Here is a 25,843-nt window from a genome sequence, read left to right on the forward strand (position 1 = left end):
TCTAGGGATTAATTGAGTGTGTGTGGAGGGCGTAGTCAGGTGTCTGGTGTGGAGCAAGTGCTCAGCAACTGGGAGCTGCTAGTTTTTCTCCACTCAGCGGGGACCTGCTGATGCCTATGATATGCTTGGGCCCACACCAGGACAACACAAGCAAAAGAAAGTTCCAGGTGGTTTTAAGTGCAATAAAAATTTCAAATTTTTGAAAAGATAAGACAACAGGTATGAAAATAATATTTTAGACAAGGTAACTGGGAAATGACTCTCTAATAAGGTGACGTTTGAACTGAAGAATGTTAGGAGGAGCCATGTGAAGGTTTGTGGGGAAAAAGCAATCTGTACAAAGATCCTGAGGCAGGATTGACATTGGCATGCAAGGAAACCATGGTAGGAGCCCAGGTAAGAAGAGGGAGCCAGGGACTCAGCTCATGTGGCTGTGGAACAAGTGCCTCATGCTAACTTCCCTATATCCCTTCTGTTGATTTCCTTGTAGAGTGGAAATTCTGGTGAAGAGAGAAGAAATTCAGGCAAGACCTTTAATATGCACATGCGATGCCATGATTCTGTTATTCCATAATCACATTTATTATTTCAAGCTGAATGCAGTAGTTCCAGTGTCATCTCTCCAAGTGTACAATTCTAAAATTGATGCTCATATTTTCTCCTTCCCTCCAGCTTGATATATGGTCGAAATCCAACTATCAAGTATTCCAGAAGGTAAGCTTTACTTTTCATTTTTTACTCAAGAAGCAGTAATGGAAATATGGATGCTCAAAGGTGAAAACATTGGTCTTAAGTTAGAAGCTTTTTTTTTTAATATTTTATTTATTTATTCATGAGAGAGAGGGAGAGACACAGGCAGAGGGAGAAGCAGGCTCCATGCAGGGAGCCCGATGTGGGACTCGATCCCAGGACTCCAGGATCACACCCTGGGCCCAAGGCAGGCACCAAACTGCTGAGCCACCCAGAGATCCCCAAGTTAGAAGCTTTTTAAAAACTGAAAAAAAGCCATACACAAAAGGCTGCTCATGGTATGACTCCATTCATATGACATTCTGGAAAAGATGAAACCTTAGGAACAGAAATCAGATCAGTGGTGTCCAGGCACTGGAGGAGGTTGTCCCCAGTGGGGGGTGGGAGGAAATGTGTTGGGTGATGGAAGTATTCTGTGTCTTAATTGTGGTGCTGATCATGTTCCCACACTCACAGAGCTGTACACCTACTGTAGAGGGAAACTGTACTTTCCTTCCTGTGGAGGGGAGGTTTCCAGTGAATCTCCATACTTCACTCTTGATCACCGAACACATTGGGGTTTGCCCCACAGGAACAGGACACAAGCTGGGTGTCCTACAGTTTCACTCAGCCTGACACTATCTACCCAGAGATGCAGACCCCAGTCACAAATTGGGTTATTGCCTGTCCTACTGGCAGTAGATCGGAGGTTCCCATGCCCCCCTTCCTTGGGTTCTGTTGGTCCTCCCGAGCAGCTCACAAAACCCAGGGAGATGCTTACTTAGGCTTACCAGTTTATTAAAGGACATGATAAAGGATACAGATGGACAGCCAGATGGAGCGACACATAGAGCAAGATCTGGGAGGGCCTCTAGCACAGGAGTTTTGGTCCCCATGGAGTTGGGGTGCATCATCACTCTTGTAGTGCTATGTTGGCCAGTCTGGAAGCTCTCCAACGCCCATAGTGCTGGGATTTGAAGGCGGCTTCCTCATGTAGACATAATTGATCATTAACTCGGTTTCCAGCCCCACTCCCCTTCCTGAAAGATGGGGAATGAGAGAAAATTCTAAGTGTCTAATTACTGTAATAATGGCGTGGCCTTTCTGGTGACCAGCCCCCACCCAGGTGCCCACCCAGAGTCGCCTCATTAGAACAAGGGGTGTCCCTAGTGTTCTTACCACTTAGGAAATTATTAGGGTTTCAGGAGCTCTATGCCAGGAACCATGGACAGATCAAAAAAACTATGTGTGCATTTTTTTCTGTTACCTCACACCAACAAAGGGTGAATTTTGCAGTATGGACATCATACTTTACCAAAAAAAATTAAAACACAGAGGCTTTTGAGTTGTTCCAAGCCTACTTGGTATTTAAGCTCAGTTGCTTAGAGCCCTGTGGTCTCCGTAGGTGCTAGTATGGGCTGAAGGAGGCAGGCTGGCCCTGTCCTCACCCTACCACCACCCCCACTTTACACTGCCCACCTCTTTTTCCAATGTAAGGCTTCCCCATGAAAGGCTATTTCAGAAATGTGGGAAGAAATGTGACTAGAGAAAATCCTTTCCCAGCTTCTGATCATAGAAGAGGGGCCCTTTCCCAGAGCACCCAGAGCAGCTCAGCACCTAGGGCTTACGAGGGCTCCCTCTGTCCCTGCTTTCCTCCAGCAGCACACACAATGGGATTGGTTGTGGTTTCATTCAGTGCCCCAACCAGCCCAGCAACAATCACTTACGGAACTCCTTTGCCAAGGGCCAGGCACGATGCTGGGTGCTAGGAATACAAGCGGACAGACAGGAAGGGAGGGAAGGAAGGTAACTCCAGAGAGTTACCTCGAGGACTGCAGTCAAGAACAACAGGAGGGGTTCCTGATGTTGGGTGGTCACAGGAGGCCTGTAGTGGGCAGGACCTAACCCGAGACTGGCCGCTCATGAGGAGGAACTGGTCATTTGAAAAGCCACAAGGAGAGATTCCCAGGCAGCAGGCTGTTTTTAATTGAGGTGAAATGCTCATAACATAAAATTAACACAATTCCGTGACTTCTGTAATGTTGTGGGACATGCCCCCCCATCTAGTTCCAGAACCTTTTCATCATCCCAAAAGGAAACCCTGTCCCCATTAAGCAGTGAGTGTAGAGCTCCTGTATCAAAGCAGCATAATGGACCAGCTCTCTAATGGTGTTTAATACGTCACTTCACATTGTTCCCTAGACCCCTCACCATAAAAGACTAGGCCGAGGACGGATGCCTACAGCTAGGAGAGAAGTATGAGGCCCAACGCCACACATTTAGGAGCCTGTGAAAGCATTAAAACTTCACGATCTGATGACAGTTGAATGCAACATGCTATCGTGAAGCAGAAAGAGAAGTTAATGAGAAAATGAGCGTAGTCACTAATAAGTAACCAATGTTGGTTTCTTAGCTGTACCAAAGGTCCCAGGTCATGACAAGTGTCAACAGTGGGGGAAACTGGGCTAGAGATACATGGGAGTTGTGCGCACCATCTTTGCAACCTTTCCAGTCCAAAATCAAGTTTATCCTGAAAACAAAATCCTCTTGACTCTTCTAACACTCCTTTACTCAGCTGAACTACCTAGATGCATAGTGGAGAAAATCACCTCTGACCCTCAGTCAGGAGCCTGAACGGAAGGTGTATGTGGTCATAGGTAGGCTCTAGGACAGGCAGCTACATTTGAATCTTGGCATTCTTATCTAAGTGACCATATACCTGAGGCATTTACTTGTTCGGCATACCTAAAGTCTCAGCCTTAAATACTAATAACTTTGTGCTGACTGCTTTTGTCATTTTTTTTCCCCAGCAGCTGGTGGAAAAGCATCCTAAAGAGAACACTGGTCATTATCCGCATCGTGTTTTGCTTTAGTAGTGAGGAACATTAAAGCAGTTTTGTTTTTTTAGCTGGGTTTATCTCAGTGTCCTCTGAGGTATTGCAGTGACTTACCTCCTCCAGGCCCCGCAGAGGCAGCCAGTGGCTTCAGGGAGCCAAGAGCACTGCCAACCGGAACTGGTCTTTTAACAATGTCCTGATTTCCATTCAAATACCCCTTGTGAGGGAGGGGCTTGCACATGCTGGCCTTTGCAGAGATACCTTTTTTTAATGTTCTGTGTAGAATTAAGTATTTTTAAATGCAAGCAGAAAGTTTATTAGGAGGTTGTAAAATGTGTGAAATACAGATTTGGTGAAGCATGGATGCGGAGAGACAGTACTGTATTTTTATTCTACCTCCCCTAAAAATAACCTGCCAAGCACTCTCTGTATTTGTTTAAAGCACACACTGAAGCAGGGTTTAAAATTCGATATTAGTTCAGTCGGAGAGACGTGGGCGCACCGGCCAGGTTCTCCCTCGCAGTCTGTGTGATGTGTTTGAAGCAGTGAGAGTGGATGTGTTTATTGGGATGGGATTTTACCCCCCTGGTGAATGACATGTTGTCTGTGTGTGGACAGAGCCCTTTCTGAGATTCCTTCAGCATTCCTACCTTCACCTATTTTTAACTAAATGGACTTGACCTGATACTGACCTGTACTCAATTAAAGAACCACAATTTGGGGATGGGAGATAGTGCTCTCTGATTACAACTAACTGCAGGTAATGAAGTCCTTTTCCTGTTCTAGGGGCAGGTAAGAGTCAGTGGATTAAGGAGTCTTCTGTCTTTCCTACTAAAACATTGTCTTTTGCTGTCAAAGGAAGGAATATACTGGAAAATAACATAGTACAAAATTAAGCTTCATCCTTCATCGGTAAAGCTTTCAACTAATCATCATCACACAGGAGGGGTTTGGGATTTTGTTTAAAAGAAAGTCATTGCCTTGCCAAAGATGCTGGTGGGAAGGATGGAGGACAGGTAGTGTGGCCTCATGAAAGGGCAGGACAGTACAGTGCCTGTTTTTCTGTTAGCCTCAGGCCGCGTTGGTGGACAGGGGACAGACTGCACAATGAAAACAAAGCTGGGACCGCTTCATCTGTGGCAGACTCCAAAGGCCTGGTGCGATTTATGGGTTGGTGGTTAGCATTTCCAACTCAAAATGCCAGAAGAGAAGGATTAGGTGGCAACATTTCTAACTCTGCTTTTTAGTCTTAGCTTTTTCTCAGAAATCCTATTTGCTTCTTGTCCACCCACTGGAATTTTGGTGTCCTGATCGATGTTCCTGGGAGCATTTCCCACAAAGACACTGCAAGTGTGTGGTAAACATCCCCTCCCGCCTGTCATCTGTCTGCTTACACTCATGTGCATGGACCAAGAGGCCTGGTTGTCTGCATTGTCTAGAAAGGCTCAACCTGGAACAGGAGGGAGGTGCTGTTTCAGACTAAAGTGACATGGCCAAGGAGGGTCCTTGTTGTCAAGTGGGAAGGGATCTCTCCAGCAGAACACTGTACCCGAACGTCCTCACCCTGGCAACCGGTGCCAGACCTGCCCCCCAACTCCCAAGATGGGAGTCCAGGCCACCAGCACCGACCCTCCTAGTACAGTTGGAGGAACTCTCTCCCAGCATTGCCGTGGTGTAGGAAACCAGGACTGCCTTTCTTTGGTATTCATTATGTGGTCGCAATCACTGTGGACTGTTTGTGTTTTCCTGCTCACAAGCAGCAATGGTGGCGGCCACAGAGAGAGGCTTGCTGGGAAGGTGGGACCCCTCCCAGGTCTTTCCCCTCAGTGTGACAAAGCAGGATGGTGGGAGGAGGGCTGCCTCACAGAGTCAGCCCCAGCTTATGCTCGCCTTTTTATTCATGGAAGAGAATGCCAGGAGCTAAGAGAATGGAAACACACACCTGTCACATTCTCCTCAGGCCGTATTTGCAGGACTCCCTGGGTTAAAGCAGGCACATAAGGCCCTGTCACAAGTCCCACCACGTGAAACTAAATGAGGCCTGCCTTTTGTCTGTGGTGGGGACTGTCAGCAAGCCCTGTCCCTCTTCCTCATTAGACCCCTTACCCCGGTGCAGGGAAGCAGCAGAGGGCTGGGGACAGCTTGCTGTGGGGCCGTGGCTGCTGACAGGCTCCCGTCATTTACTGCGGTGCCCCAAAGGCTCTGTGCACTTCATCCTAGGGCGAAGAGGCTTTTTATAGCCAGCGTGTCTCCAGCAGAGCAGACTCAGAGAATGGGACTTAGAAATAGGGGGCATCTGAAAGGGCAGACACACAAAGAGCCAGGAAGGGTTTCAGGCGTGTTCATATTTTTCTGACATTTAAACTCTGCAGGGGCAGTCACTGTTTTGATCTTTAACCTCCTCATTTCAAAACACTGCATTTTCATCCAGGAACTTAGGAAGAGTGAGAGAAAATCTGCAGCTACTTACTGCGTTAAGTCTTGGCAGGGACGCTGAGGAAAGAGGTGGGGAGCATGTGCAGCCACAGACAGGCAGGTGGAGACGAGAGAGGCAGTACCAGGAGCGCTGGCACGTCCTTTGTAGTGTTTTCACTTGGAAGCACGTGAGTCATCACCGGTGAACATCCAGCTCAGAGTCATCATTCCAGAGGCATCAGTGGGAAGAGTGGCTCTCTCGGGGCTGTGCCATCACAGAACATTGCTGTGGACGGGCGGGTTGTCTGGACAGCAGTGGCGAACGGCATTCTGGGCAGGCTGCCACTGTGTCCTTGCTTCAGTATTCGCTTACTCATACGTTCCCTCCCTCATTCATACTTGGAGACTGGCCTCCGACTCGCACAGACTTTGTTGGGGTCTGTCTACTGAGTGGCCACCCAAGGCTTTTCCATATAAGAGAGGGAGTCATCTGTAGAGGAGTCACTGATTAGAAATTTTGGATGCGTTGAACACCTACCATAATTGAGTGCCTGTCCAAGTAGTATGTGATAAACCTCACTTGTCACTAATCCCAGGTCCCTGGAAAGGGAGCCATCCCAATGAAGGATGGTTCCCAGAAGACAAGACTACCTCTTTTGAATGAGGCTGTGTGGCATGTTTCTCTGGAGTATGTGTATCTGCTGCAGCATCGCACATCGCCAAAGAGACGCAATAAATAGTTGCTTTCCATCTCCATCTCTGTAATATCTAAAATTTCTCCCCAATGGCTCATTTACCTTCCTTTCAGAAAGCCCTCCTGAAGTGCCACAAAGACCTGGAAGCACTTGTGGCTGTAGCCAGAGTTTGAAGCCCTAGTGCCACATCCCCATCCTTTCCCTCACCCGATGCCCTGCTTAGGTCAGCCAAGGCCCCCACGCCTAGGAGGATTCTGCAGCCCCCAGAAAGGGGTCTCTTATGTTGTCGAAAGGACCTTGGCTTTTTCCAGATACCGTTGCTCTGACAAGTGCCCTTTCCTCTCAGATGCTGAATAACTTTCCTCAGGGAGGAGAACTTAGTTTTATAGACCAAATGTGGTGGCGTCTGGCTCTATGTTTTTGTGCATCCCATTGCCACCTCCTAAGTGTGTGTTGCTGCCCCCAGACAGATAAAACCCAGGGCACCACTGTCTTGTGTGAGGGCAAGTGGGCAGACTCCAGACGAGGGGCAGTGCAGGAGGAAGGCCTGCCAGAGCCCAGTGTCAGGCTGTCGGTGCACTTGGGGGACTGGGAGGTGGCCCACAATCCCAGGATCATTCCAAAGACCAGCCTCCCCTAAGCTGACAGCTGGGCTGTATTGACCAACTTGGATAAGCAGAAGGAAAATGTGAGTGTGAGCCCCCAGGGGCCCTGGGCCCTGAGCATGGCAGGGAGGGATCTGTCCATTCCCCCTCCTGCTGGAATTCCTTTTATGGCCACCTTTTCTCTTCAGGGGCAGCTTTGAATATTCTCAAGTTTCTAAATCCAGAATAGAGTGGATCGTTGGTTTTCCCCTTACGATACCCCAATACCTTCCGCCTGCAAGGCTCCATCCACCACCGCTGAATGTGGTAATGACCAAAAGTCTAGTTCAGGTCCCCACACATAGCCAGATTAACAGTTCAAGTGGAGCGGGAAGGCTGCGCCCACCCTACTGGTTTCTGGTTCAGTGCCTTAGAGGAGTCCATCTTGCTCCCAGAGCTTGGTTCTTCCTGAGGGCTCACACAAGCCTCAGTACAGCCCAGGTCAGAATCCAGCAAATATTTCTGGGCAGCCTGGCCAGCCACCATTGCCCGGTCCCCATTCCCACAGCCCAGCAGGCTGCGTCGCACTACAGGGTGGCTTCTAGCACCAGGCCTGCCCCCATCTCTCGGGCCCCAGTCCACATTCCCCATGGTGACCTTTCCTGAGAGGCATTGGCTGAGATCCATTCTGCCATGTGTTCAGGCCCCAGCCAACCACCGCTTCCTACGTGGTCTCACTCACCTCAGTCTCCCCATGTGTAAAATGGACATCATACGAGTACCTGCCTCACAGAACGGGGTGAGGTTGAGTCCACAGGCATGAAGTGTCAGGTGAGCCCCAGACTAGAAGCTCACCTGACACTTCTCTCAGGTGCTTATCAGCAATGACCACCCTCTTCTCTTTAGGAAGCTCTCCTCCTCCCACCAGTCTCTCACCTTGATGATCACTCCTCATGCCTCCTCGTGTTTCCACCGTCGCCTCTCCATGGTCTCTTCATCGTGGACCAGATGTGAAGACTCAGGTTCTGGCATCAAATTGGCCTGGATGTACATCCAGCTCTGCCTTGTGTGGACTGGCCAGCTGGCAATGTAGCCTCTCTCCGTGCTTCAGGTCCCTTGGCCACAAAAAGGGGACGTAATAGAACCTGCCTCGTGGGGTGTGTACTCTGAAGGTTCCACGTGAAGTTCTGAGCTCTATGATTGCCCAGAGGAAGCACTCAGTGTGTGACAGCTGCCGCTCCTCTCCTGGTCAGGGAAAGAGGCACAGAACTCACAGTCCATGCCAGGTGTGTGCGTGTGGCCCACTTTACCTTAGGTGATCTTTGTGAAGCCAACCAAAGATCGGCTGCCATGAGCACCCCACACACTACCACCACAGCACCCTCCCTCTTTTCTCCAGGCATATGATCTCGACTCCTGGTCAGAGAGTGAGCCACACGGGTAGTAAGGCACCTAGAATTACAACCACCCAGCAGTGCCCTTCGGGCAGCCCCAACATCCCAACACAGAGTCACAGTCCCAGGACCTGGAACATTCCCTCATGTCCTGGTGACCTCCTGTTTCCCTGCCCAGCGGGGCCTGGGCAGAAGGCAGCCAGCACGGTGTTGGCAGAGCCAACTCATTGGCAGGGCTCCCCCCACCCTGCTCTGCACACCGGCATCTTTCCCATACAGTTGCCTCAGCTTTGGTAGGGAAGTAGGTGGGATTGTCTGGATTTTCTTGGGAGCCCAGATGTCTTTGGATGTGTTTCTCTAACTGCAAGACTGTTCCTGCAGAAAATAACATCACACCAAGTGGGTACAGAACAGTTCAGGTATCTTTGGGGCTTGGACTTTGCTGGCAGCCAGCAACAGAATCTGGCATTTTACCATCTGGAAAGTGTTGAACTCTCTTTCGTTCATCTAAATGGAGAGCTTTAATTCCTTAATCCTGGGAAATGTCAAGGACCTTTTGTGTGCAGCTCCTCTCAGCCCTGCACAAGGGCTTTGGCAGAAGCTTCAGGCTGGTTGGGATTCTGGAGAGTTCCCTTGTGGCCACTCTGGCGTTTCCCTGTTCACCCAGACCCTCCTCCCTGCGGTGGCCCATGACCCCAGACTTTCCCACTCCCAAACCCCTCTTTCACTCTGCTCCCCTAACACCACTGGCCAAAAATAAATCAATAGAATCCTGTTTACATATCAGGGTGCTGTCTGGTGAGTGGCACCAGAGCAGAACCACCTCTTTGAGCACTGTCCTCTGCATACATGCCCTGAGGTAGGCCCAGCATGGCCTCATCCTCACGGAGACCACAGCCTGGGGTGAGGCAGGGCTCCTGGTCACAGTCAGGCAAGCACAGGGCTGGGGTGTCCACAGGTGCCGCTTGAGGCACAGGCAGAGGGGGCGGGAGGGCTTCAGGGGAGCAGGCTTATGGGGAGGGATCCTTGGAGCAGCTGGCAATGTGGGAGCATGTCATGGACCTGAGGGAGACAAAGCTGGGACCCAGGTCATCGAGGGCCTCACATGCCATTCCACAGTGTTTCCAAGTTCCCTGCAGATTCTGGGCATGTGCGTGGTTTATTGTGATTGTTTTTCCTCTGGAGAAAATCTGCAGGCAGTCTGCACTTGGACCCAGTTGAGGGGCTTCCCTTCAGGGCATCCGTGGCATCTTGGCTGCAACTTTATTTTTTTTTTTAAGATTTTTTTTTTTTAATTTTTATTTACTTATGATAGTCACACAGAGAGAGAGAGGCAGAGACATAGGCAGAGGGAGAAGCAGGCTCCATGCACCGGGAGCCTGACGTGGGATTTGATCCAAGGTCTCCAGGATTGCGCCCTGGGCCAAAGGCAGGCGCTAAACCGCTGCACCACCCAGGGATCCCTTGGCTGCAACTTTAAAGAGATGGGGGGGATGGCGCCTGGGTGGCTCCGTGGGTGAGCCTTCAGCTCTGGTCATTACCCCAGGGACCTGGGATCGAGCCCCCCATTGGGCTCCCTGCTCAGCAGAGAGCCTGCTTCTCCCTCCCCCTCTGCAAGTCCCCCTACTTGTGCTCTCTGTCTCTCTGTCAAATAAAGGAAGGAAATATTTTTTTTAAATAAAGAAAGAAATAGGAGTGAAACCCTCAAAACCAAACAAAAACTCCTTTATGGAGGCCCTAGTATATTATGTTCAATACTCTATAGACAAGGTCTCACACCCCTCTCAGGCAGCTTGATCTCAAGACTATGGCCACTTCTCCAGCAAGATGGAGCAGTAGGGTCCATCCTCACCTGTCCAGTCCCACCTGGACAGCCCTGCCTCTGGTCTTACCCCCCAGCAGCACCGCCAAGCCCCAGGGGACAGCTAGAAGCCCATCAAAGCCCGTGCAGATGGCCCCTTCATCAAGCAGAGAGGGAAGTATTGATCTTGTCTGAGTAATCCCCAGTCCCCCCGGACTGCGATGCTTTCTCCTCAGGCCTCCAGGCCCGGTGAACCCACAGCATACAAATCCAGGATACAGATTAGAGACTCGGGCCGCATAATAAAAACGAAACTGCCTGCTTCTGCTCTACTGTACTTTTATCCCGGTTTTAGAAGCATGTCCCTGCCCTGCCCCCCATCATCCCCAGCCCCCCAGCACTTTCAGGACTGACTTCATAGCATTCCCATTTTGAAATAATGATGGCTTCTCTTTTCATGGAATGAGTACTTCTGGGACTGTTTTAAATATTCTTCATAAAGCCAGTGCTCCTCCTCAGAGCAGTGTTGCTGGCAGGGATTACTGTCTCTTTAAACATTTAACACACGAGGTTCACATCTTTGACTCCTGGACCCACAGAGAATGTTCTCATTCCGAGATGTTCCCAGGGCCCCTCTCCTTAAGGGTGGGTCCGTCCTTGGCAGAACCCTGACTCCAGACTCTTGGGCTGATCTCCTTATGTAGCATTCAAGTATATCCAGTGAATGAAAGTAGTTCCTGTTTATTCTTTGACTTGCAGCATGTGTACAACCAAGTGGCACATGTTTGGCTTGTGCTGCAGAGTCTCTTTGAAGCCCATCAAGGTGGGAAGAGGCTTCTAGCACAAGAGTCATACTGTGCTGACAGCCTCCCCGGTTCTGAGCTGGGTGCTCCAAGCCCTTTGTGGCTGGTCCAGAAACTGAGGACTACAGGGGGAGGTAGAGGGTCACATCAGGGCAGGGGAGTAGGTTCCTGGAGTGGGACAGATCAGCTCATCCTTTTTAAAAGAACAAAGGGCTTTAATGTCACCCTGGCAGGCCTGAGGGTGGAGCTCAGAACAGGTGTACCCTCAGGACGTGTGGCCAGGCCCTGCAGCAGCGTCCACTGGGGTGCCAGTGATCCCAGCCTTGTGCTCCTTTCCCAGGGCCAGCGGGGAGAGTGATGCAGCCAAGGTCACCCCGATAATTAGTGATGAATCCACGACTGAACCCGGTCTCCTGACAGCTCCACATCACCTTTCCCAGCACGCCGCCTTTGGTTATGTTAATGTAGGCCAGAGAGAATGTTCTCTTCAGAGTATATAGAAGTAGGTATTGGCTGGAGGGAAGCCAGGATCTGGGTTTCTACCAGACAGCTCTTTTAAATAAGCAGCTCCTAAACACTTGGGTACTTAACTTTCCCTATTAATCTTGTGGGACACACTTTTAACAGAAGCCTCAGCTCTGCTGGCTTAGTGGGGGTGGCCTTGGGCCTCACGGGCTGTGTGGCAAGCATTTGAGTTGATGCCACCAGTGCCATGTAGTGGGAAGAGTGGCGCCCAAATGCCCGAGCCCAGGCCTGGCTCAGCACCCATCGGTGGGAAGCAGGCAGTAGCCCACAGCAGCCTGTTCATCCGTGATCCCTAATGCTGCTAACGTCACAGTCACCTTGGGGAGCTTTTTCACCACACCCATCCTGGCCCCCAGTGTAGACTTCCTTTCAGAAGCTGAGGGATGGTGCCTGGCACCATCTCACCTCTGCACTCCTCACCTCTGCTGCTCCACACAGTTTCCACTCTGGCCTGGAAGCCCGTACATAGGGAAAGTGAAGACTCTGCCCTTGGCGAGCCCAGGAATCCCCAAAGACAGGCCCTATGCCACCAAGTAATGCAGTATAGACAATCCCTGACTTACAGGGGTTCAACTTAGGATTTTTCTACTTTATGAGGTGCGAAAGCGACACACATTCAGTAGAAGCGATAGTTCGAATTTTGAATTTGGATCTTTTCTCAAGCTAGCAATGAGGGAGTCGTATGATCCTCTCTCATGATGCCAGGCAGCAGCTGCAGCACTCGGCCAGCCCCACCTCCATGAGGTGACCAACCTCCAGGCTGGCAACCATTCTGTGCATCACTTTGAGTACAGTATGTAACAGTAAGTTACATAAGATACTCTGCATTTTATTATAAAATCGGCTTTGTGCAGGACAATTCTGCCCAGCTGTAGGCCAGTTAAGTGTTCAGGGCATGCATAAGGTAGGCCAGGTTAAGTACATTAAATGCACTTTCAACTTAACAGTGAGTTTATCGGGATGTAACCCCCTGTCATGAGTTGAGGAAGATCGGTACAACAGACTATCTATCTATCTATCTATCTATCTATCTATCTATCAAGATTTTATTTATTCATGAGAGACACAGAGAAGCGGAGACTCAGGCAAAGGGAGAAGCAGGCTTCTCGCAAGGAGCCCGATGTGGGACTCAATCCTGGACTCTGGGATCACACCCTGAGCTGCCGAGCCACCCAGGCATCCCCAGACCATCTTTTTATTTTTTTTTTAATTTTTATTTATTTTATGATAGTCACACAGAGAGAGAGAGAGAGAGGCAGAGACATAGGCAGAGGGAGAAGCAGGCTCCATGCACCAGGAGCCTGACGTGGGATTCGATCCGGGGTCTCCAGAATCGCACCCTGGGCCAAAGGCAGGCGCCAAACCGCTGCGCCACCCAGGGATCCCGTCCAGACCATCTTTTTAGAAGAGTAAACTGCCAAGGAATGATAGCACATTGAGAGCTTTTGCCCCCTCCCTGTGTCCTGCTGCCCTTTTTCTGCATGCCGTCACTCTGTCCTTTGTTCTTCCCCAACAGATAAAAAAAAAACACCAAGGTCTTTGTGGCTGCCAGGAACCCTGGGCTCTGTGGGGCTGACCTTCAGCCTTGCTGGCCCTACCCCTGTCCTCTCTCCCCAACAGCTGACCAGAGACCACCAGTAGGAAGAGGAATTTGGTCTTGATACACTCTCTCTTCTGCATCCCCTTTATTCTTCAGCCTTAGACTTGTGTTTGCCCCGTTGCCCCCCTCATTCTGCATGGCCAGAGACTCATGAGATGCAGAGAGCTTCGTGTCCAGCCCTGTTGGGATGGGCATTTGGGATGTAGCAGCAGGCAAGAGGCAGAGGGAGAGTCGTGTGAGTGCCAAGAGCTGGGGCATGAAGTCCTCCCTCCCTGAGAGTTCTGGGGGCCATTCCTTTAAAGGGAGGAGGTGGCCTGGGTGTGCTGCTCTGGAGCTGCCTGAGTGGGCAGGTCACTTAACCTTGCTGTGACCACTCCTTCTCAGAAATGGACAGGCTCCTCACAGCGCCCTCCCACAGTGGTTGTGAGGATTGGGCAAGAGAAAGGGAAGACTCACTGTGAGTGGGTGCTGCTGTTCAGTGCTTTCCCTAAATTGGCACATTTAATCCTTGTCCAAGGTCATGTGGCTCATAAGTAACAGACAACACTCAGGCCCACATGGTCTGGCTCCCAAGCCCCGACGCCTCCCAAGCTGAGTGGTGTAGACCACCTCATGCGGGGCCGCAGCTCTTAACAGGCAGCTCTGCTTTGGCTTTGGCCAACACAACTCGTCATCTCCCAAGCACCCTGTTCCTCTCAGGTCCTGGAGTGAAGACGTCAGCCTTGCACACAATATGGTAGAGGAGCGTCAGGAGTCTTGTTTTGACTGGCATCTCCTTCACCAGAGTGTTGACTGGCAGCTGTTTCTTGAAAGATTCCTTTCTCCCCCAGAGCTTAGTTCCTTGCCAGTTTGGGTGCCCAAAGCCCTTCTCTGCCTGTTTGAGCTGGGGACAGAATCTCAGTACACCCAAGTTAGCAGAGGAGGAAGAGGAAGCTGAAAGTGAGATTGATAAAGCCCCTAGGATCTGTGATGGGCAATGGGAATGTCATGCTACTCAGAGTAACTCTCCAGTGGTGACACAGCCTTGAGCCAGAGGGGAAAGCGCACCCACACTGAGCCAGAGCATCTGCAGTGTTCCTTGCTTGGAGGTGAAAAGGGACACCTCTTGGCAAAGCCCCTGTGTGGCTGCTATTCACTGCTTTTTGGTTTTTGTTGTTGTTGTTGTTGTTGTTGTTGTTTTGGTTTTTAAGTAAGCTCTACCCCCAGCATGGGGCTCGAACTCATGACCCCAAGATCAAGAATTGCAATGCTCTATGGACTGAACCAGCCAGGCACCCCTCCCCACAGCTTTGTGAGTGGCCCTGTCTCTCCATGCCTGTACTTCTCCTGTCCTCACTGGTGTATTGTTACTTTCTTTTTTTTTTATTTTTTTTAATCTTTACACTATTTTTTTATTGGAGTTCAATTTGCCAACATATAGCATAACACCTAGTGCTCATCCCATCAAGTGCCCCCCTCAGTGCCCGTCACCAGTCACCCCCACCCCCCTCCCACCTCCCTTTCCACCAACCCTTGTTCGTTTCCCAGAGTTAGGAGTCTCTCATGTTCTGTGTCCCTTTCTGATATTTCCCACTGATATTTTCTCCTTTCCCCTTTATTCCCTTTCACTATTTTTTTATTCCCCAGATGAATGAGACCATATAATGTTGGTCCTTCTCCGATCGACTTATTTCACTCAGCATAATACCCTCCAGTTCCATCCACGTGGAAGCAAATGGTGGGTATTTGTCATTTCTAATGGCTGAGTAATATTCCATTGTATACATAGACCACATCTTCTTTATCCATTCATCTTTCGAAAGGACACCGAGGCTCCTTCCACAGTTTGGCTATTGTTTCTTGTCTTCTCCTCCCTCCCTTGCCATGGGCTCAGGGGCTGCTTTCATCTGTTCTCCGATGCTTTCCTAACCAGCACTCACTGGAGGGATGAATGGCCTCCTTTCCTCCTGAGGGGCATTAGTGCCCATCGTCAGTCTCCCCTGCTGGTCTGGGTGGCTTTCATCTCCCAATGGAATCTTATGAGCCGTACTTACATTACAGTGGGTCCCGAGCCTTCACTGGGCTAGCACAGAGTAGATTTAAATTAAATTAGTTAATAGCAAAAATATTTTGTTGCCCCAGGCCTGTTGTTTTTTTTTTTAATTTATTTTTTTATTTATTTATGATAGTCACAGAGAGAGAGAGAGGCAGAGACATAGGCAGAGGGAGAAGCAGGCTCCATGCACCGGGAGCCCGACGTGGGATTCAATCCCGGGTCTCCAGGATCGCGCCCTGGGCCAAAGGCAGGCGCTAAACCGCTGTGCCACCCAGGGATCCCCCTGTTTGTTTGTTTTTTTCAACATCTTGGATGCTGAAGAAAAAAAATAATTAAAAAAAAACCACTTTCTTATTGCAAACTGTAAAACAAGAAAACAGTGAAGGTAGAATGCTTTTACGGAAAGGAAAATCATCGTAGGGTGAATTTTCCCCGCATTCTACAGCCATGCCTAGCCTGGTGCTTTGGAGTTTGGTCACAGGAGCCCCAAAACCAGTAATGGAGAAGTTTGTGAGGAAGGGGAAGAAAATATAACAAATCTGTCAGCTTTGTTTCCTTCTATTAAGATGTCTGTCATTAGTGATGGGAAATTAAATGATCATACCAGCCCGAGAAAAAAAAATGCCATCGTTTGGCAGTTTAAGGGAGTAATTTATACTGGACCTTTTGAGAAAGTGGCTAAATTTGGCCGGGTTGCCAACCGACTAATAGAGAAGCTAATTAGGTGCCCTATCTGGGAGCTAGATGCCAAAACAGCAATGTGGCATATCTGGAGCGGGATCTAGAGCACATTTTCTGGTTCATTCAGTTGTTCTGCTCTCAAGTAGCCAGGTATCCAGCAACCACATTTACAAATCCCCAGCCTGCATTTCTGGTCTGTACTGTGGCTTCCCAACAACTTCACTGGGCTGAGACGTGTGGGCAGACGATGCCCGGACACCTGCGGCATGCGCCTTTTCAGAACCTGCATTGCTGGCTGGGGGTTCCTATTGGGAGGAATGGCCCAGGTTTGATTGGGCCTTGCAGTCTGGACTCAAAACACCCGCTGCACCTCACTAGCTGTGTGACCTAGCCATCTTCTCAACCTCTGGAAGTCACCATCTCCTCTTCTATAAAATGAAAACAAGGAGAGTACACCCACTTCAGTTATGCTGCTGAATTTTATATGTTGGTCATATAAAATATTCCGTGTTAAAAATTCTACAAAGAAAAGCAAAGAAAATGTGCAGCCAAAAAAGGCCAATATACCCCCAGCCTGGGGGCATGACCTCTGAGTGGCCAGTGTGACTGAGGAATCTGGCCCCAGGACAGGTGCTCAGGCTACTAAAGTGGCTGAATCTGGGCTTGTCCCAGGGGACTCCTGGGGCTAGTGATGAGCTGTTGAGGTAGGAGCACACCCAGAACTAGGGGATGGCAGCACACCAGCAAGCAGCAAGCCTGGCATCCCTGCTGTGACAGCACTAATGTGTAGGGCAGGGCTTGTTAGAAGCATTGTAAAATAAAATAGTAGGGGCTGCAGAAAGAATTCTCCAGAAATTCTTTCTTTTGTAAATTTCCCATGAAATGGCACTTGCCTGGGTGGTTTTATTTAGCAAGGGGTCTGGGTGGGTAGGAAGCAGCCTCCACGCACAGGGGCCGACCCAGTTTGCTTGGCTGTGTTTTGTAGCCATAATTTCACCCCACTGATCACCACCCACCATCTTGCCAAATTATCATTACTACTGTTTAAAAAAAAAAAAAAAGCATTGCTCATTTTAGAAAGCTGTCTGTCAGAAATGCTTAAAATAAAACCAGTCTGCGCTTGAAAGGATAAGTACCACTTATCTTGAAAGTCACTTGGGTAACAATTTCTCAGCAATGTTGGATACACGACCTGTAGCTATATTTTCAAGAAAGTGAGTACAAATGTCCCTGGTATGTGGCCTTTCGTGAGTGGACATTTTTAAGTTTTTTTCTTTATTCAACAAATATGTATTGAGCACCTGCTAGATGCCAGGTGATGTTCTAGGCCTTGAGAGGATGTAACATCAACGAGATGGGCATGATGCCTGTCCCCACAGAGCTAATCATCTTGTGGGTTCTCCAGCCACCAGGCAGGCCATGGAAGTCCAGCAGGGAAAGAGTACTCATCTGGCATCGGGAGGAGCAGAGGGGAGATGAGAGGCAAAGCTGTAGCCTGGCTGGAAGGGAGGTGCACCACATGTGTGGCCATTTATTTAGGGCAGGTGAGGCTCAGGTTCTGTAAGTTAGGGAGCCTGTACCCTCACGCTTTGGGGTGTGGCCTCTCTGACCTTGGCTGAACTGACATCTGGGAATCTGGTGAGTTTGCCACTCACCATGTGGAACCTGGAGCGGCCCTTCCAGTTTCCTTCCACTGGATTGCTTCCCCCCACTGCTGCTTAGGTCCATTGGCACGTCACATGGTGTCTTGTGACAGTTAGAAAACCAAGGAGCCTACACCAGGTAGACCCATGTTTGTTTACTCCTGCTCAACAAAACTGATCATTTATTTGGTAGGGTTTTTTTTTTTTTGTGGTTGTTTCATTTTGTCTTTTTTTAAGATTTATTTTTATTTATTTATGATAGAGAGAGAGAGAGGCAGAGACACAGGCAGAGGGAGAAGCAGGCTCCGTGCTGGGAGCCCAACGCGGGACTCCATCCCGGGACTCTAGGATGGCACCCTGGGCCAAACAAAGGCAGGCACGAAACCACCGAGCCACCCAGGGATTTTGGCTTTTAATCACAACATTCATAGTGACAAGAATTCCCAGTGAGGACAGTCAGCTAAACTATGATTTTGAACACAACTGTCAAATTAGGTATCATCTATTAATTTGCAGATCAATGGCAGGCATTAGCAGCTTGTGGTATCAAATTGCAGAACTACAGGGGATCTTAGATTACTCCTTTGTTTTTCAGAAGGGATGTTGAGACCCAGAGACATTAAGTAGTTGGATAGAGGTTGCTGGACAGCGCTGGGACTTAAGCCCAGTGTGCATTCTTTTTGGTCTCTGGGACCTCTAGTAGGGTCTAATGCGGTCATGCCCTCAGCCCCTACTTGGAGTTTGGGGACAGTGGGTATGACCCACCAGGATGCTGAAATAGGCCATAGCTTTTGGAGAGAAGACCACACTCTGAGTGGCAAGGCTCCTCAAGAAGAGTAATGGAAATGTGAGACTCGAAGGAAAGATCATCAGAAATTACCAGATGCTGGGTGACGGAATCATAAAATCTCTACAACTACAAATTGTGAGACAGAATGAAAATTGCAGGGACAGAAAGACCAGTTACCCTGCCAGGGACATCGGTCTGGTGTAAAGATGAAGTCGAATGTGGACAGGTGGAAAAGCTTCTCTGCATCCATGCTGTGTTCCCTGCTGTGACTTGGCTTAGAAACATTTCTGTGATCTGCCCCGACTTCCCCTCTCTGCTGGCCTCGGGCCACACCCCTCCCTCAGGGGCTATCCCCGGCCTGGGTTTCCAGTTGCTGGAACTCACACCTCTTGCCTCCAGACCTGGATACTTTGCGTCCTCTCTACCTACAACACTCCTCCTCCCTGGTCCCTGCCCCCAACTCTGCTAACTAATTTTTGTACTTGAGATTTTATTGTAGATATCCTTTTCTCCAAGAGACATTCAGAAGCAGATTGGTTTATCCTATAAAGAGAACACATTGGTTTTGTTTTCTCTGTGCTGGTTTCGGGTGGCCTCTGACTCCAGTTGCTATCCTTGGTTCCAGGTGACAGACCATGCCACCACTGCCCTGCTTCACTATCAGCTGCCACAGATGCCTGATGTCGTGGTCAGATCCTTCATGGTAAGTGGCCTTAAGAGCCGAATCTCCTTTGGAAACCTTGACTCCCTCCAGGTACGAGCCAGCAGATCAGAAGGTGGCTGCTCCATCTCTAGATCACCAGGGCCTCGTAATGGGAGATGGGCCAGCATAGAACTGAGTTCTTTAAACCGGGAAGGGATTTATGAGAAACCGTTTCCCACTTAATTAACTGGTGTCTTCTGTCATGCTGAACAAATGGTGGTTTCAGAAGTGATCTCCTAACACAGTTCCCCACATTGATTTAGTCAATAGATATTTATTGAGCTCCTTATCTATGCCAGGCCCTGTGCTTGGTGCTGAGTGGGTAGCGGTGACTAAGACAAATCTTACAGTATCCCCAAGACATGTACATTTTCAGAGTTGAAACTTGGGATGGGGAACGACCCTCCAAACAGCCATTGCACTGGTGTATGGGAGTCAGCTCCTGCCATCCTATTAAGTGCTGAGAATTTTGCAACCTGGTTATTTAAGCATGATACCTGGAAATTGAACCAGAATGTTTACACCACGAAATCAGCAAACACTACAAGTCAGGATTCCCTGCCACCCCTCAAGCCGATTCATCTGCACACCTCAGCCCAAATCTGTCACATGACCAACATTTGGCCCAAGCTGGCCCATCAGCCAGCTCCATCAGATCCTGGCAGAACTGGCAGCTGTGTGTTTCACATCATGCAGACATGGCTTCATGCTCTCACCTCAGTAGGCTCCATCTTTCACTGAGGCTAAAACTCCCTTTTCAGTTCACACTAGGAAGGCTGCCAGTTAGAGACCTACTCAGAAGACACCTGTTAGCAAGTCCAAATGAGTGTTGACAGCCAGGTGGAATAGTGCTTACCCGCTTCATCCCATCATGGTTTGCCTCAGCAAGTGAGCTTCTTAGAATACCTGCAGTTCATTTCTTGGAAGACACAAACCCGACTTATTGATCTGCTTCACGGTGCTAGGGAGGGTGAATGATCAAACCCAGGCACTCAGCTGGGGCCACACACAGAGCAGCTCTTCCTGTGTTGAGAGGACAATTCAGCTGACAGTCATTTCTGGGCAGCTAGTCTTGCTTTTTAACCTAACGTGTTGTCATGCCCGGTTTCCCTTTGGTAACTGACTTTGGGGTTGGGGGAGGATTTGAATTGGATCAGCACTGAAGGATAAATAGTTTAGCTGAGTGATCGATCCATCAACCTTCTCACATTTATTTCCAAACCCTCAAACACCTGGCCTTTAGAAGGGGGACAGTATCAATGGCCCATAGTCTGCCACCATGAAGGCAGCTGTGATGGAGATTGAAGGATTTGTATCAATACACTCGACCTACCTCTTCAAAGAACAATTTTCTCTCATCGATGTAATTCAGGACGACATTAAATGATGAGATTCATGTGCCCCTGTCACAGTGAGAAGTTGCTTAACTTGCCTATTGTTGTGGGTTGGGGTTTTTTTTGTTGGTGGGGGGGGTTGTTTTTTGTTTTGTTTTGTTTTGTTTTGTTTTGTTTTGGTATTGAATCTCCTTGAGTTTGAGAATTGAGTTATGTGAGTCTCATCCTTATGTATGATGCCTGAGAGAACTCTGCACTCTGAACCACTCAAGTGTGTATTTGCCGCTTATAATGTTATTTGGTGGCACCAGGTTGTCCCTGCCCTCCCCCAGGTGCATTGGGCCACGTTGTGACAGTGAGCAGTGACCTCTGAAATCAAATTAGAAAGAAGGCATGTTGACCTCAGTGGAGAGTTTGAACATTGTCATCAATGCAAAGTCTTCCTCCACACGTGTCCATGCCCGCCCCTCGGCCGGGGACAAGGCAAGGATCAGTGCACATATTCAGGAGCCACAGGGCACAGAAGTAAAACGTGGTTATGTGCAGCCCCGAGCCACAGGCCATGCTCCAGGGCATAGCTGCTCTTCCAGGAGCACTTCCTGCCCCTAAGAGGAGGAATTTGTATTTTAAAAACTCCCTCAGTTGGGGTGGGGGTGGGGGTGGGGGAGGGCAGTGCCAGAACTGAAAATCAGCAGCGTTATGACCTTGTGGATTCTGTATGCAGGGCTTTGTGAAATCACAGGCCACCTTTTGGGTCCCAGCCAACTTGAGTTCTCCGGCCTGGAGATCATTAGGCTTGACGGGAAGGATGACATTGGAAGCACCCAGATCCCATTTCTTTTATTTCTCTCTTCACTTCTCTTTTTAGACCTGGTTAAGAAGTTACATAAAGCTGTTCCAGGCCCCGTGCCAACGCTGCGGGAAGTTTCTACAAGATGGCCTTCCCCCGACGTGGAGGGATTTCCGAACCCTCGAAGCCTTCCATGACACCTGCCGGCAGTGACCAGCCCCAACCCCAGTCCTGCCTGCAGGCCCCACCCAGCACTTCCCAGACAAGCAGACCAATGGCTCGGACTGTCCTCACTGCCCAGATGCCAGTACCGCCACTCTGCCCCGTTTTCCTAGCAGCAAGTCGTATGTTAAGGCCAATCCTCTTGCAGAGCAGATTCCATCTTGTGTTGATGGGACACATTACACACTATAACTGGTATGTGGAAGGTAGAGAGGAACTTTATAGAACTCAGAATCAGGAAAATTTGCAGCACGTCCTTGTAAGCAGCTGGCCAGTTGATCCTCCTAGGTCTGTGTTCTAAATCATTTTCACGAGCCGTTATCATTTGAAAGAGCCCATGTTCATACATATTGTCAGGCTGGGTGTTTTGTTTTATAACTTTTTTTTTTTTTTTAATAAGCAGTAAACCTTTTATACCCCGGACAAGGCTTTGTCTCCTGTTTCTTAACGCACCTTCTACATTCAGTTGGGTGAACATGTGAGCAGATCTGGCCCTTTTGAAGAAAAAAAACCACTTAGTAATGTCTGCGTTTAAAACATTGTTCTGAGGACACATTTCCTTGCATCTTGCTTTTAGGAGAGAGGACAGTGTTGGCAAATACTCCATTTCAAAGACTTTTTTTGCAGTTTGAAAAATGGATTGTTCTTTTTGAGGAAAAAAGTGCACAGATGTTTCTTTTTGCTAAAGCAGTAACACACGTACATACCAAAAGGAAAGGAATCTGCCCATGTTACCAGCTAGAACACAGGTGAGCAGGCATGAGAGGGGTGCCTGGCTTGCTTGTACCATATTTTGTTCTAAATATTATAGTGAACAGATTCCAGCGCCGTCTGCCGAGTTCATACAGAGCTTTGACCCCAACACTGAAAGCCATAACCTGTTTATATGAAGAAGCATTGACCTGGTGAAAGTCTTGAAGGAAGGGGAAGTTTCCTAGAGCTTTCCCAGGCCAGCCTATGCTTCAGATGTTCTCTTTGCAATGAAGATGCCAGAGAGATACTGCCTTCTTGAGATGTCCAAAAGAATGGGTGGTTCCCACCTGGGTTCTAGTACCACTCAGGCCCTCCCTTCCTACCCCCACCAGGGTTAAAGGAGCTGAGGACAAAGAGGATTTAGTGAAAGGGAAAAGAAAGGATAAGACCATGCCATTCAAGGTGTGGTCCAGCACCATGGGGGCTGGTTAAAAACACAGAGCCTCAGGCCCTGCCCCAGACCAACCAAAGAAGATGCTCTGGGGGTGGGGTCCAATAGTCTGATTGTTAACAAGCCTGTGGGGGACTCTGCTATGGGCTCAAGTCTGAGAACCCCTGTTCCAGGAAATGGGCCTACTTTCAGTGCCCAGTCTGGGGAGGTGTGATGAGAGGCAGCGAAAATGAACATGTCCATACAGCCAGTGATTCCAGACTAAATACCGTGGTCGTCACATTCAAGCTGTTCTCGCTCATGAGAAGCACCATTATTTCCTGAACCATTAAGAAAGAAAAGCATGCTGCCAATTAAACCATGGCACAGGCCTTAATGAGAATCCTGTGTGACACATGAGTCGGTCACACCAGCCTTTCATGGCTCTGAAACATCTTTCATCTATTCTAAGGGGGCTGGCAATCTCTGCTGCCTGGAGTTTCATTGTTTAGTGGGGGACAGACGATCCCTGGTAACAGAACAGAACACTGCTTCACTGACTCACAGGTCTCTTCCCTCCTTTGGTCTCATAAGACACTTGTTTGTTGCTTTTTGAGAACATCCAGAATTGAGGACGTAGGATCTGTAACAACAGCTCGTGTCATTGCTGCTCATCTTTTCTAAGACATTTAAATGGCACATGGACCGGCCCCCAGGGGACTATAGTGTGCATTGTCGTGTGCAGTGATGACAGTATGAACAGGTTGGAGCACGTAGAAATGGCAAGTACGTCATGATGCCAGCTGGCTGACAGCACCCATCAGAGATGTGGAAATGGGTAGGTGGGGGGAATGATGAAATTATGGTAACAGTAGATCACCTTGTGAGAAGGCTGTTTGGATTTTTAACTGTTTGAATCCTCCTGATTGCCCCAGATGCAAGAAAGTCCCTGTTGGCACCAGGGGTCTAATCCGTTGCCAACCTCCGCATTCAGGAGAGAGAGCGAGCCGGCCTTGAGTTCAGAGCCTCGGGCAGGCAGGAGTCTCTGCTTAGTGACATTGTTCTCTCCATGGCATGTTTAGTGATCCCTTCCATTCGTGACAAATGGTGCTTTTTTCCCATTCACAGGAAGGCATAAAGTTTCCATTTTAAACAAATGTATTTAGGCAGAAAAGTGGGACCATTAAAGAAAAATATTAAATACCAGCACAAGTGGAGTGTGGCTATAGCAGAATGTTGGGGGGGCATGCACAGCCAGGGCCTGAATTCTGGCCCCCTGCCCACAGTATCACTGTTCCTTGGTAAAACTCTGTTCCTCTCTGTAAGGTGAAGGCTGATCGTGACCATGAGAAGGGGAAGCTGGGAGTGATTATAGATGAAAAAAGATTGGCCATGAGTGGATCATTCACTGTGGCTGGGCATTGCAGCCACATTGTGGGTGATGCATAGATACCATCCTGCTCCCTATGTTTTATGTATTTTTTCAATATGTTATATACATTTTAAAGTTTTTTTTTTCCTAATTAAAAGCGGAAGGAAAAACACAAGGACTGGGCCAGCGAGCCTTGAGCCTTTTCACTCTCTGGCATTCATGCTCTTCAGTCCTAAGTGCTGAAAGGAAACGTACCAAGGTCTAGAAAGGTGAGCAGGGCTGGAAGGGTGAATGCTTGGTGATTTAAGAGATAGACCTGAGGGAGACTGGCTTTGTGTGTGTCAACCAGTAAAATCCAGAGAACGTGTTGATCCAAAGTCAGCGAAAGTAGAGACTGGAGGTGAGTACGGACCAGTTCCAGTGTGGCAAATCACGAGGGGAGCTGGGAGCCATGCTGCCCCTGGGAGCAAGGCATTGGGCCCCAAAATTGTCCTTTGGTGCCTCTCACAGAGGGGAACGTGGCCACCACTGGGTACAGCACCCAAATGCTATTTGGCTGTCTGACGTGACCTCTAGGTCAGATTGAGGCATCGTATGTGACTTAATCATTAGCTGGCCAGCTCAGCATCTGCTCTGTGCCAGGCACTGCATCCCAAGGGGGTACATGGCGCTTCCCCTCAGCATCTAGACAAGGAATCAGGACAGGATCTCACACAGCGGTACGCCAGGGGCTGCATGTCAGACTGACCAGGTCATCGGGCCCTGTGGGCGAAGCCTCCTCTGCAGAGGCAGCGGCCCCGTCCCTGCCCTGCTGAGGTGTGTCACCCGAGAAGTGCTCTTGGCCCAAGCCTGGAAAGCTCTGTGTGGCAGGTGCTTCAGCAGCGCCATGCTTACCTGTACTTCCTGCCGGCCAGGCCACGGCTGGGGAATGCGGCTGTCGTTAGGAAGAGGCAGAGTGTGATGAGGACGTCTGTTCAGGGTTGTCCAGATTTTTTTTCCTGAACTAAATTAGGAAGTGGCCTTTTGGTATCGAGTGATATTTTTCTACTTCACACCCCTGACGAGAGCTGCCGGCACAAAACGATGAACTTTCGGTGTTAATGTGCAGACTTGCCGTTGCGTCCAGGCTGTCAGAGTGTGGGCCTGATGCTAAATCGAGAGCCTTGTCGGGTCACCCTAGGTGGGAAGAGAAGGATTCTCACAAGATCTGGAACCTGGAGAGCTTGACGGGAGGCATCATCAGGCCATCGAGTCCCTGGGAGAGAGGACAAAGTAGGGTGCCTCCCAGCTGCTGCATCTCCGCTGGCACAATCTCTGTGGAGGGTGATCTTGGTGAACTTTAATTGTCCTGCATTTGACAGGAAAGGGTAGGCCAATTGCACAGCACCTGCTCGGAGCTTGCTCAAGCCTGCGCGATAATGTGCATCCAGGATAAGTCCTTGTAGTCCATCTGTGTCTGCTGGGGGAATAATTAGGCTTCACTTTCTAGGACAGGCGGGCTTCCTTCCCCCATCTCTGCCATCCTTCGCCCGCTCTCATCCCCACCCCAGCTCCTCCAGTTAGTGGGAAAGAACCTCAAAAAAATCACTTTCAAGTTGAATTTTAAATTGCAGGTTGGCTGCTCCCTGTCATTATCTCCCTAGTGCTTGAGGAGATAAACCGCAAGGTTCACGAGCATATCCAGGTAAAGCACCACCTCGGCAGCTTTAAGATGATAAGTTACTCAAGAACAGCTCCATTCTGTCTCTGTGCTAATTGAGTTTGAAA

The 25,843-nt window shown here is 49.2% G+C and overlaps 1 protein-coding gene across 1 annotated transcript in view; it reads left to right on the forward strand.

Annotated features, from left to right (window-relative positions):
- The window catches only part of MED27 (mediator complex subunit 27), a 198,908-nt gene extending 176,910 nt beyond the window's left edge, over positions 1–21,998 (forward strand). Inside the window, exons 6-8 of the mRNA XM_055319240.1 lie at positions 673–714; positions 19,158–19,235; positions 21,438–21,998. Of these exons, the coding sequence (XP_055175215.1) occupies positions 673–714; positions 19,158–19,235; positions 21,438–21,572 (255 nt within the window). The 3' untranslated portion in view covers positions 21,573–21,998. The remainder of the gene's footprint in view (positions 1–672; positions 715–19,157; positions 19,236–21,437) is intronic.
- The last annotated feature ends 3,845 nt before the right edge of the window (positions 21,999–25,843 follow it).

The sequence above is a fragment of the Nyctereutes procyonoides genome, unplaced genomic scaffold (genome assembly GCF_905146905.1).
Source record: "Nyctereutes procyonoides isolate TBG_1078 unplaced genomic scaffold, NYPRO_anot_genome, whole genome shotgun sequence".
NCBI lineage: Eukaryota > Metazoa > Chordata > Mammalia > Carnivora > Canidae > Nyctereutes > Nyctereutes procyonoides.